Source organism: Sardina pilchardus, chromosome 4 (assembly GCF_963854185.1).
Source record: "Sardina pilchardus chromosome 4, fSarPil1.1, whole genome shotgun sequence".
NCBI lineage: Eukaryota > Metazoa > Chordata > Actinopteri > Clupeiformes > Clupeidae > Sardina > Sardina pilchardus.
This window is the reverse complement of record NC_084997.1, coordinates 36245099-36257715: the sequence shown is the minus strand read 5'-3', so window position 1 is coordinate 36257715 and position 12617 is coordinate 36245099. Positions and strand designations below refer to the sequence as shown.

At 41.6% G+C, this 12617-nt stretch overlaps 2 protein-coding genes across 3 annotated transcripts; both read right to left on the bottom strand.

The window, feature by feature from the left end:
• Positions 1-977: 977 nt before the first annotated feature.
• LOC134079177 (zinc-binding protein A33-like) lies at positions 978-6195 on the bottom strand. Its single transcript, XM_062535370.1, has 7 exons — positions 5751-6195; positions 4525-4620; positions 4216-4446; positions 4014-4036; positions 3704-3822; positions 1907-1987; positions 978-1731 (listed from the first exon to the last, which is right to left on the bottom strand). Exons 1-7 carry the CDS (start codon positions 6150-6152, stop codon positions 1238-1240), a joined length of 1446 nt encoding a protein of 481 aa, XP_062391354.1. The 5' UTR covers positions 6153-6195; the 3' UTR covers positions 978-1237.
• A 379-nt stretch (positions 6196-6574) lies between these two features.
• LOC134079186 (zinc-binding protein A33-like) lies at positions 6575-12185 on the bottom strand. Of its 2 annotated transcripts, XM_062535382.1 has the most exons (6): positions 11588-12185; positions 11320-11415; positions 9830-10060; positions 9167-9189; positions 8957-9075; positions 6575-7340 (listed from the first exon to the last, which is right to left on the bottom strand). In XM_062535382.1, the coding sequence occupies exons 1-6, from the start codon at positions 11984-11986 to the stop codon at positions 6760-6762; spliced, it is 1449 nt and encodes a 482-aa protein (XP_062391366.1). In that variant the 5' UTR covers positions 11987-12185; the 3' UTR covers positions 6575-6759. The 2 variants fall into 2 exon arrangements, with proteins under 2 accessions (XP_062391366.1, XP_062391367.1); XM_062535383.1 differs by lacking the exon at positions 11320-11415.
• Positions 12186-12617: the final 432 nt, after the last annotated feature.

Genomic DNA, 12617 nt, shown 5'->3' with positions numbered 1-12617 from the left:
AGCATCACTTTCTCATTCAGGAAGTGGTAGGCTCTTCTGTAGACTGACTTCCTTTGTCTGTCCTTTTAGGGTAATAATGGCAAGACCTGAGCCAGGCTGAAATGTGGGTGTGTAGCGCTGAGCTATTCTGGCGATGAGCTGTAGGAAAGGTCATAACATGGTTTTACTGCAATAGGTTAAATATGAAGCTTGCCAAAATGTCAGATTGTCATGAAAGTTAGACATATCTTCCCATAAAGCAGTTTGTATTAGAGTGCCCTCTCCTGGCACAAGCTAGTAACTGCTGATTGTCAAGTTCAGTGGTAATATCATGACATTTATTGTCCTTTTTTTCCTATGCAGAGTTACATTATTGTATATTGATGACCAGTTTATTCTGCCACATGTAGTGCAATACTGTGACAGTTCTAGGATCTCATTATATTGAAAATCCTTTTAAAGTGAATTTCTTGTAATTTTTTGTATCCGTCCCACTCCTGTGGAGTATTAAGGACTTGCATTAGTCAACTTTTGTTCTTCCATATTAATGTCTCTATGTGATGACACAATCATTCCTGTCCTGTATTTCACAGAGCGACAGTAAATGAACATGCACACATACTCCCCACAGGCAGACAGCTCAATGAGCATCAAACAGGCTAATATGGTAATTAATTAAGATAGTTACTTACTCTCATATAAGGTTTATCATAAATGAAGTACTCGGCAATGATGTATGGACATTGAACACAAAGCTTTTATTTTACCCTTTCATTTTGGATTTACATGTTTGAATTGAGTTTACAAAATAAAAATACATAGACATAGCCTTCTCGGATAAAAAAATATCAAGAATATAATCAAGAAACCAACACAATCTCTTACACCCTCCAAATTACACTGCAAAAAAATAAAATCTAACCAAGTCTTATTAATGTTAAAAAATCCAAACATTATTTGGTATTGTTTTTAGTAAATGAAAGCGAATGAAAGCAGCTCATTGCTCTGGGTTAGTGTGTTCACCTCACTGTGTGTTCACTGTGTACTGTGTGTGTTCACTGTTCACTAATTCATGGATGGGATAAATGCAGAGACTAAATTCCTTGCATACGCAAGTATACATGGCCAATGAGCCTGATTTGATTTGACTTATATATTTACCCATAAAATCATCATTTTGTTCATCTCAGTGGCACTTTCAACCCTCAGAGTCTCCTCACACTCATCAGTCCTGATTCAGACAGAGGTTGTATCAACTCTAACTGTGCTGTTTCACCTTTACTTTTACCTTCACTGGCAAAATTGAAATTCCACCACAGCCAAATATACCTCTAGTATCAAAGAAGAACGGATAAACTTTCTCAGTGAATGTGTGCGTGAGCGTGAATAGATGGGTATCGTTAACAGGGTTAGAGAATGACAGCTCTCCTTCTTCCCAGTCCAGCTGCACTCTGATCCTCTGGAGTCTGCGCTTTACTCTCAGCCGTTTGGGAGACTTTGATTCAGAAACCACCTGGTATTCATCACCATCATAACGCATATACCACTGTCCAGGCCTGGACTCACAGGCACCCTTCCTCTTGAAAGACTCGGTCATCACACCCACAGCCCATTCTTGATTCCCCTTCAACTTCACATCCCAGCAGTGAGTCCCTGAGTCAAAGGCCTCAGATCCCAGAACAAATAAATCATTATCAAACCTCTCTGGATTATCAGGAAGCTGCTGTCTCTCATCACTATCCATTATCATCGCTGTTGTCATCATCATCATCATCATCATCATCATCATCATCATCATCATCATCATCATCATCATCACCATCATCATCATCATCATCATCATCATCATCATCATCACTGTCATCACTATCACCACCACCATCATTATCATCATCATCATCATCATCATCATCATCATCATCATCACCATCACGATATCTCACACTGGTCAGATCCTCAGACAGTGTGAGATCTGGGTGTGCAGTGTTGGGATCCAAAGTCACAGGAACTGCAGATAAAAACCACAGATTATCAACAGGGTCCCCTATTGTAGTCACCCATCACAGCCACATAGTTGTGTTATTTTCTTTGGACTTGGGCTGGGTCAAGAGGCAGATCCAGGCCCATATTCACTAAGACTCTGAAGGTTAAAGGTGGACTCTAACTGGCAAATGCAGGAGAAGCACCCAAAGATAATGGGCATATCAGTTGTAACGAGACATTAGCGGAATAGCTTCGGATTCTCTTTGTGTAAGTATTAGGCCTATGAGGTAAAGAGTAAGGAACATGACGTTTAGTCCTACGCATTTCCACTTTCTTACTCAACCTCTTCCTCATCTTCAAACATCTTCTTCAGCGACACCTCAAAACACTATTGTGTTGACAGTGGGACTCTAACAAGTAAAGGAGAACAGGCATGATAAATGTACTGAGTATAGCCTAAGCCTAATGTGTTCATCATGCAACAGACATTGGAACAGCACAACCATCTCAAATCTTAAATCATTACTATTATCTATGTGCAGTATGTGTGTGGTAGTATATAGCATAATCTATTTTCGAGTACATTTTACATTGCATTTCCTGTATGGGCTGAAGTCAGAGGAGTGTAGAGGACAGTCAATGGTATCAATTCCTCCATCCTCCAGGAACTGCCTGCACACTCTCAGTGCATGTGGGCATTATTGTGAAACAGGAGGAGCCCAGGGCCCACTGCACCAGGACAATCAGACAATCTGACCATGTCATCCCGATATCTAGCACTGAGGGTGCCATTGTCTTGCTCATGGAGGTCTGTCCATTCTTCCAAGGATATGCCTCCCCAGACCATCACTACCCCACCACCAAACGGGTCATGCTGAATGATGTTGCAGGGAGCATAACATTCTTCACGACATCTTTGGACCCTTTCACACCTGTCTCATGTGCTCAGTTCAGCGCAAACCTACTAACTGTACAAGGCCCATGATTCTCCCCAGAGTACCTCAGAGTTAAGGGCCTTGCTCAAGGGCACAACAGTCCCTGCAAACACGCCCAGATGGGGCCCACATGGGCCTCACTTGGGCTAGTTGGGCTTGGGGTGGGTATGGGCTCAGACTCAGAGTGGGTTTTGCTGTTGGGCCCTACATGGGCAATAGATGGGCCACACTAAGCATGGGCAATAGATGGGCCACACTAAGCATGGGCAATAGGTGGGCCACACTAAGCATGGCCAATAAATGGGCCACACTAAGCATGGGCAATAGATGGGCCACACTAAGCATGGGCAATAGGTGGGCCACACTAAGCATGGGCAATAGATGAGCCACACTAAGCATGGGCAATAGGTGGGCCACACTAAACATGGGCAATATGTGGGCCACACTAAGCATGGGTAATAGATGGGCCACACTAAGCATGGGCAATAGATGGGCCACACTAAGCATGGGCAATAGATGGGCTCCAGCTGGGCTCCTCTCGATATTCAAAATGGATTATGTCAGACCTGGATGTCGTTGTTATATTTTTAATAATAGCCACTGGGCTAGGTCCTCTTTTCATACAAATTGTATTAGGCCATTAAGCTATATTTAGAAGGGTAGCCATAGTAATTTAATAGTGGTCTTAAGCACCTTAACACATGGGTGTGTTGATAGGGGTCAACGCTGAGAATTGAATCAACAACTTTTCCGACTACTGCATGCTAACTCAGTTCCTTAGCCACTACACGCTTACTGATACTCACCATACTGAACAGTCTCCTGCAACCTCTCCCAGACTCTGAACTTCAGGTTGCCCAGGTGCTTTGCCACATTGATCAGAGCTCCTGAAACCTTCTCTGGATCCTGCAGTGTGCACTGGGCTCTGGAATAACAATCAGAGTCAGTGTTGATGTGGGTTTGGGTCAGGGATGGAAACTAACAACTAGTCAAATGTTGGTCAAATATGAAAGTAGCTGGTAAATTTCAGACACAAAGTAGCAATAATATTGAGAGGCTGGTGAATTTGACTAACAATTAAGAGAGAGAGAGAGAGTCAAGAGGTAGATCACTCACCTTTTCACTATGCTCTTGTAGTTCTGTGAAAATATCAGAGGTGGGCATGTGCTTAGAATTATGTTAACACTAATATATTATCATTAAAAAAAGACCTCACGGAGCATGACTGGGATGTAAGGTGGAGGAGATACTGTGCTCCTTTCAATTCTTTCACGATAGTCAAGGCGCAGATGCCGAACAAAATGAGCATTCATTTTACCTGCAAGAATGTGACATCATCAGCTCTCATCTTCTCCTGTATGGCTCTGATTGTGTCTGAAAGAGATGAGATCACTCTGCTCATCTTCTCAATCTTCTCCTTCATCATCTGACTCTTCTGCTCCTCTTCCTCCCTCAGTGCAGCTATCCTGGCTGCCTCTTCATCTCGTAGAAACTGGTGAAGCTTCTCAAACTCCTTCTTGATCTGCCTCTCTGTATTCTCAGCTTGTCCCTGCATTTAAACATGTAATTAAAGCCTCTTTCATGTTTGTGGACTGATAATGAATTTAGCATCTAATCTATGATTCACCTTAATGTGTTCTGCTGTTTGGTCACACAGTAGTTTAACTTTTTTAAAAGTCTTCAGTTTCTTTCTCAAGGGCTTCAGTTTGATGTTGAGATTCTCCTGGAATAAAAAATACAAGACATTTAACTGTAAAGGCACTATATTGGTTATGATTTGACAACACTTCAGAGGCTCAGAGCACTGTCTAAACATGTGCCTCTGGTGTTTACCAGTGTTAAAGCGTGTCACACAACTTACCTACCAGTGATATTGCTGAAATGCAACATATTAGTGCAGGAATACACAGTCAGCCACTCAAGTGATATTAATTAAATGATAAAATAATGATTAAGCCTGTATGCATGTATTTATTCTCCATATACAGTATAGAGCACCAAATCGCCATATTTGTAAGAAATGAGAGAACCCACATGTAAACATTTTAAAGGTCCCTTCAGCCCGAACCAGAATGCAATCAACAAAGGAATGTCTTAGTGCACAGTCTCCAGTACAAAGCATCATAAAACAGACATTACAGAAAACCAGTTCACCAAAATCCAAGAACAATGCAGAGCTAGATTTGAGATCAACACAACTGAACAAACAAAATTCCATCAGAAACAATACCTCACAATGAGGCAGAGTACGCAGAACATGTTGTTGTTGTTTAAATAACCAAAAAATGGCTTAGATCAATAGAATGTGACGAAACAATCATTTTACTTAAAAAAAAACGGCAATGGTCCATGCTGTACAGAGATTCACTATAGTTTATGCTTTTCGGTTAGTGGTGTAATGGCATGGTATGACCACGTGGTGGCGATCTGAATAGTTTAGGTTCAAATGTATGACAACCTAGGAAGAACAATACAGGCGGAGGTCTGCGCTCTCTGAATGCTTTTCTAGTTTTCCATGGAGCTACACTCTCATTTTCACTCTCATGAAGGAAAGTTGCAAGCGTACTTTTGGCACAGTGATATCATGCACTGTTGCCTATGTGGACTATTTTCAGGTGCTGCATGATATCACTGCGCCCATGTTTGATTATTACGCCAGAGTGAGAGTGTAGTTCCATGTCAAATCAGCCTAGAAAATCGCCAGGTTTCATTTTCAGTTTGTCTTATTGCACTTTCTAACTTGAGCAGAGACATGTTTTAAATGGGAAAATTACCGGAAATCTTAGTGACATGCTAATGGTCTAATCAAATCCAACTGCACTCATGTGAAGAATCAGTCCATTATGTCCTTACCTTGTGCTCTGAAGCAGCCTCGTCTATGGGGCTGAAGGTGTGGCTCCTGTGTTTCTTTGAGTCTCTACACACCACACACACTGGCTGCTTGTCCTCCTCACAGAAGAGCTTGAGTTTCTCACTGTGCAAACTGCATTTCTCCCAAGACCCTGCTGAAGCTTTCTGACTTCTCTCCTGTGAGAAGGTCTCACACAGGTTCTTTAAGATCAAATTAGGCGGTGGGTTTACTCTTGATGATTTCCTCCTGCAGATGGGACATTCTCTTGATCCTTTGCTCTCCCAGAACTTCTGCAGACATTCTTTACACACACTGTGACTACATGTCATGACAACAGGGTCTTTGAAAATGTCATAGCACACAGGACAGGAGAAATCATCCTCAGAGAAAGTTTTTGATGCCATTTTCTCTCCCAGAACAGTCCTCACCGCGATGTAAGCTGTGCTATCTGACTCAGCTGTACTTGACTGTACACCTGACCAAGTAAACGTGAGATAGATGGAGGACACTGGTTAATCATTCCAAGTGTGTGTGTGTGTGTGTGTGTGTGTGTGGGAGGGATATAACTAAGGGTAAGGTTTACAGTGCACTGTGAAAGGTCGTTGCTTTATCAATGACTCTGTCAGTTGTCTGTGGTCCAAATGCCACTGTATGTCGATAAGTTGACAAAATGGATCCTGAACATTTTTTCTTCAAGGAAATGCAATGAGTTTGCATCTTTTCTTAAAGACAAAATTGGAAAAATAAAGGCTCTTAGCTCTGTTATTTCTTTCTTTAAGCTTTCACATTTCTTTATTTATTTAAGAATATATTAGAATAGCTATTAGATTTGACAGTGCATGTAGTAATATAAAGTGTACAAATAGTGAATACAAAATGGGTAGCATGAATGATATAGGACATAGGAAATATACAACTCCCTATTACCCTATACAACTTGAAGGTAAAGTAAATCACATCCCCTCTCTATCACTCTTCTTCAGATTGCATATATCCATCTGCTTATATTTCTCAGAGCCTGAATGCAGACATAGCATGTCTGAAAATCCATGGTTCAGTTAAGCTGTGTTTGTGTTGCTCTACCTTTATGGAAGCTGGCAAGATCCTAAGAGGACACACACTATTAAAAAACGGAAACATTCTCTCAGTGAAAGTGTGTGTGAGAGTGTGTAGGTGTGTGTTATTATCAAGGTCAGAGAATGTCAGCTTTCCTCTGTCCCGGTCCAGCTGCACTCTGATCCTCTGGGGTTTCTGCTTTGCTGTGAGGCGAGTGCAGGTGTGTGCAGACCCCACTCGATATTCACCCTGATCATACTGAAGATGCCATAATCCAGGAATGGACTGCAATTTGCCCTTCCTCTGGCCAGACTCTGCCATCACACCCATAATCCATCTTGTGTCCTCCCCAACCTCCACATCCCAGCAGTGAGTCCCTGAGTTAAAGCCTTCAGAGCCCAAGACACTGTGATAGAGATTAAATCTCTCTGGGTTATCAGGAAGCTGCTGCTTCTCATCACCAGGTCTCACACTGGTCAGATCCTCAGACAGGATGAGTTGTGGGTGTGCAGTGTTGGGATCCAGAGTCACAGGAGCTGCAGAGAGGAGAAGGGAGGGCACATGGGTTTCCTTTCCCACCATGTCCACATATTCTCATTCTCATGTAAAGCAATCCATGTTTCAGCATTGCAATAGTAATACTACTATTTTCCTATGTCTGCTTGCTAATTAGGAATGTAACGATGCATCGTGACACGAATAAAAATCGATACAAATGCGTGACGATTCGCACCGGTTGATAGAAAAAATGAATCGCGATGAGTCACGTGACTTATGTCACTAGGTACAGGGCACAGAACGAGGGAAGACGACGGTAGGCAACAACTTTGAACTAGAGTGTGTGTGTCAGGGTTCGTATGGGTGCTTGAAATCCTTGAAAATGCTTGGATTTTAATGTGGTGTTTTCAAGGTTTGAAAAAGACATCATTTATGAAGTTGTTTTGTTTTTGCCACGCGTTCGCGTCCAGTTTGACGTGTCTGGATTTTCCGATAATGACAGCAATCTTGTGATGCTGATATTGACTTTTAATTTCTGCGCGTGTAAACTAGTCTAAGCTACTGTGCTTGAACGAAGTTAGCTGTGACAGACTAACCTACTGGTTTTCATCGTTTTAACCACAAAGCCTGTCGACCTTAGGTCTACTCAATTGTTTAGTTAACACCTTGTCATTTCGCGTTTGTCCCGCCGTTCACCTCCGTGCGCCCCATGTACATCAGAACATATGTCGGGATAGCCATCTCACTATGAGAAAACGTATGACGATAGTGCTAAGAGATTAACACGTTTGCATGCTTGGTAAACATCAGTCTTGCACATAATATTGAGCTGATTTTTTTTAGTGGAAATGGCTTATGTGTGCACTTGAACAACTATAATGATGTAGCATATAACAGTTACTGCCCTACAGAGCAGAAAGGCAGTAATTGCATTTTTGGTCGAAAATTAGTTATTATAATTTTCATGACATTAAAGTTGTTATGAAGATTGATAAGAACCAAAAATAAGCTAATGTAAAGTAAAAAAAAAAAAACCCTCCAATAACTGCTACATTAACTACAACCATAAGGCTAAGCAACAGCATAACTTTAAAATGTTTTTTTTTTTCAGTTTGCACTCTGCATAGTTACTGCCTTTTTGCTTTGCAGGGCAGAGTAGGGCCTGCCTTTGGAGCAACCTCTTCAAACAGCATCAATATCAAAAAGAAAAATCGTGATAAAATCGTATCGTGAACAAAAAATCGTGATCCATATCGAGTCGTGAGTTGAGTGTATCGTTACATCCCTATTGCTAATACAGCAGATATTGTTGTAATCGATGAGCAGTCCATTGAGGTGTTCATTCTGGAGGTAGGCTGCACCTTCCACTCTAGCATGGAGGAGGCTTTTGAGACCAAGGCCATTACATGCCATTTCAGAACTACAGTAGGTGCAGCCTAGGACACACACACAGGTAAGGTATGAGTGTGCTGCAATATCTTGGGATGGCAACGAAGAGGGCTACATGGCTCACGCCGTATGGCATATGTAAGAGGTATTGTGCATATTGAGTGATATTGAGTTCTTGTTGTAGTGTCCATGGGAATCTGTATGTAATCCATGGTTAAAGTGTGTGTGTGTGTGTGTGTGTGTGTGTGTGTGTATTTTAACATACTGTATTGGACAATCTCCTGCATCTTCTCCCAGACTCTGAACTTCAGGTTGCCCAGGTGCTTTGCCACATTGATCAGAGCTCCTGAAACCCTCTCTGGATCCTGCAGTGTGCACTGGGCTCTGGAATAACATTCAGGAGTCAGTGCTGCTGTGGCTTTGGGTTCAGAACCACAGAGAAGAGAGAGAGAGAGACAGGAGGCAGATCACTCACCTTTCTGCTGTGCTCTGATAGTTCTATGAAAATAAATACACCAAGTGCTACAGTATTAATGACTGCATATTGTCCCCATACACAAACATTATTGTAAGGTGGATCATAACTTTCTCAGGTGTTGCGGCCATCACAGGGCAACTGCATTCAATTCAATTGAATTAAATTAAATCCATCAATTTCATCCAATTTAATTTACATAAAATATGGTTATGTATCAAGGCCCAGATTCAATTCAAGTAAAAATCAATAGGTTACATTTAACTCTTAAACAGGTGAAATAGAGGCAATCCTGCCTATGACAAAGCCACAACTAAATTTAAAAAAATGGGAAAAACAAAAATACAAAAGAACAACGAAGAGAAGAGAAAATTAAACAGGGGACACAATAAATGTGGGTTTGTTCAGGTTTTACAATTAAAGGCAGCCTGAGTGCCAGAGGAAAAGAAAATGTGAAATGATAATATCCTAAAACAGAAAAGAATCCAAAGGAACAACAAGAAAATATCTCAGAAAGCAATTTCCTCCAGGAAGTAATTCAGTCACAAGTGAAAAAGACTGAAGCAGTTTCCTCCAGGGAGCAATTCTGTCAAAAGTAAACAAGACTGAAGCAGTTTCCTCCAGGGAGTAATGCAGTCATAAGTAAACAAGACTGTGTCTTACCTGCAGGAATGTGACATTATCAGCTCCCATCTCTACCTCTACAGCTCTGATTGTGTCTGAAAGAAATGAGATCTCTCTGCTCATCTTCTCAATCTTCTCCTTCATCGTCTGACTCTTCTGCTCCTCTTCCTCCTTCAATGCAGCTATCCTGGCTGCCTCTTCATCTTGTAGAAACTGGTGGAGCTTCTCAAACTCCTCCTTGATCTGCTTCTCTGTGTGCTGGACCTGAGTCTGAATGAGCACAAAATAAGCCATCGAAGGTTTATCATTAAAGGTACAGTTGCTTCAGTTCGTTGCCTGGTGTAGCCGGCCTGTAACAGTGTCCAAGAACTTTGCACTGACATTGGGCATGACGTGTGCACCAACTAAGTACAGTAATAGTGATTGAATCAAATCGGGGGAAATACTTGAAAGTTGAATGACAAAAACACTATTTCGAAGCTATTTGAATTAACAATGGCTTACCATTAACGCTGATTTCAGTAACCAACATAGCCTACTTTGTCAGTTAGTTTTGTTTAGGCTACTCATGATCAGGGTTGCTAAGGAAGCAAAACGTATGCTATTAACCCACCATACCATAAATGTTGAAATACCATAGTTGAAAATAATAATAGAAATGTTGATCTTGTATTTGAAGTCCTTAAAGGGATGTTTTCTTCACGCTAGGGTCCTTTACAGCATGACCTCGAGCCAAATACGCCCTAAGAAGCTTTTTTCCATAGGTTGAACATGTTCAAGTTAGCGCTATCAGCCGAATCCGTGCAGGCGCTAATGGAACCGATGATGTAAATCACCCCATTAATAACAACTTCTAGGCCCCAGCCATGGCGCGACTGGCTGGGGCACCTGCTCCGCATGCTGGTAACCCGGGTTCAATTCCCGCCCCGTGGTCCTTTCTGGATCCCACCCCAACACACTCTCCCACTCACTTCCTGTATCTCTCTACTGTCCTATCATTACAGGCATAAAAGCCCAAAAAAATATACTTTAAAAAAAGAAAAACAATAATGCCCCTCTATTCAGAGCATAGAAGCTACCAGGCAAGTGTTAAACTTTCCACTACCTCGTTTTACGTGTAGAGGCCGTATTCATACTGGCATTATTATACACGCTAGGGTCCCCCACACAAGCTTTTTTCCCTTGGTCGAACATTGGTCAAGTTAGCGCTAGCAACTGAATGGGCTAGTGCAGGCGCTAGTGGAACCAATAATGTATCTCGTAAATTTTTAATGCCGGGAATAAAGCCACTACAAAATAGTCTCTACTCATGAAACAAGGCATTGGAAGTTTGTAGTACACCAGGAGTTTATTTAAATAATAGGCTACTTGCCTGTGGCTCCCTCTATGCTCTGAATAGAAGTGTGTGTGTGTGTGTGTGTGTGTGTGTGTGTGTGTGTGAGAGTAACTACTCCCTGATCTCTGTAGATCTGAATCAACAACTAACACATACATTCATCATCATTCATGCCTATCAATCTATTTCTCACCTCAATGTGGGCTCCCGTTTGGTCACATATTACTTTAGCTTTTTCAAAGGCATTTAGCTTTGTTCTTAAAGCCTCCAGTTTGAGGTTGATGTCCTCCTGGAAGAAAACATTACTTCACGTATGTAGCTATGTCAAAGGACCAATACATATGTCATTATTATTACAATACATTTAGGCCATTATCTAAATTATTACTTGAATATTAATTCATTATGACACCTTTCATATGAGAACACTGAAACTCATCGCCACATATGATTATTCTTACCTTAACATTTTGTACAGCCTCACTGATGGGACTGAAGTTGTGGTTTTTGTGTGTTTTTGAGTCTCTACACACCAAACACACAGGTTGTTTATCCTCCTCACAGAAAAGCGTTATTTTCTCCCTGTGCAGACTGCAGAGCACCTCAGACCCTGCTGAAGCTCTCTTTCCTCTCTCCTGTAGGAAGATCTCGCACAGGTTCCTCAGAGCCAGGTTAGGGTGGGGATCCTGTGGTGACTTCATCCTACAGATGGGACATTCCCTGGATCCTTTACTTGCCCAGAACTTCTGCAGACACACTTTACACACGCTGTGACTACATGTGAGGACAACAGGGTCTTTGAAAATGTCACAGCACACAGAACAGCAGAAATCCTCCTCTGAAAATGATTTGGAGGCCATTTTCTCTTCTCTAAAATGATCTTTGTTGTAGAGGCAGTTTCACAGTCAGGTTTCTTTCAATTTCAAATGTGGAGATTGAAAATAATGCCCGCTCCTGTATGGAAATAAATATCCATAGCCTACCTTAAAATGTTCAGTTTCAGCATCAACATGAATATATTGTTTGTGTTTGAATAGAAAATGCTGCGTACTAAGCGACACGTCTCAACAGGGTTATAAGCTGCAAATGTGATGTGACTCTCCACTGTACTTCCTCATTGAGTTTGATTGAAGCAGAGGGAGAACACTGGGTAACCGGTTCTGCAGCATTATTGTTACACCTCTATAAGGTTATAGGCAGACAGAGAGAGAGAGAGAGAGAGAGAGAGAGAGAGAGAGAGAGAGAGAGAGAGATACCATATCCCATAGTCCCTGTCTAACCCTGTTTTGTGAAAGGTTTCAGTAAATGCTGTAATGACCTACTTTTCCTCATACTGGCCCTCATTTATCAACCGAGTGTAGAAACCAGCATAGATCTGAGCGTCTGAGATCTTACGACGGGGATTACGTGTGATTCATGAAACTTTTATATCACTCCAATTGCAGCGTAAGAATAAACGTGTGTTACAGTAATAAATGTGGCGGCAGGAAA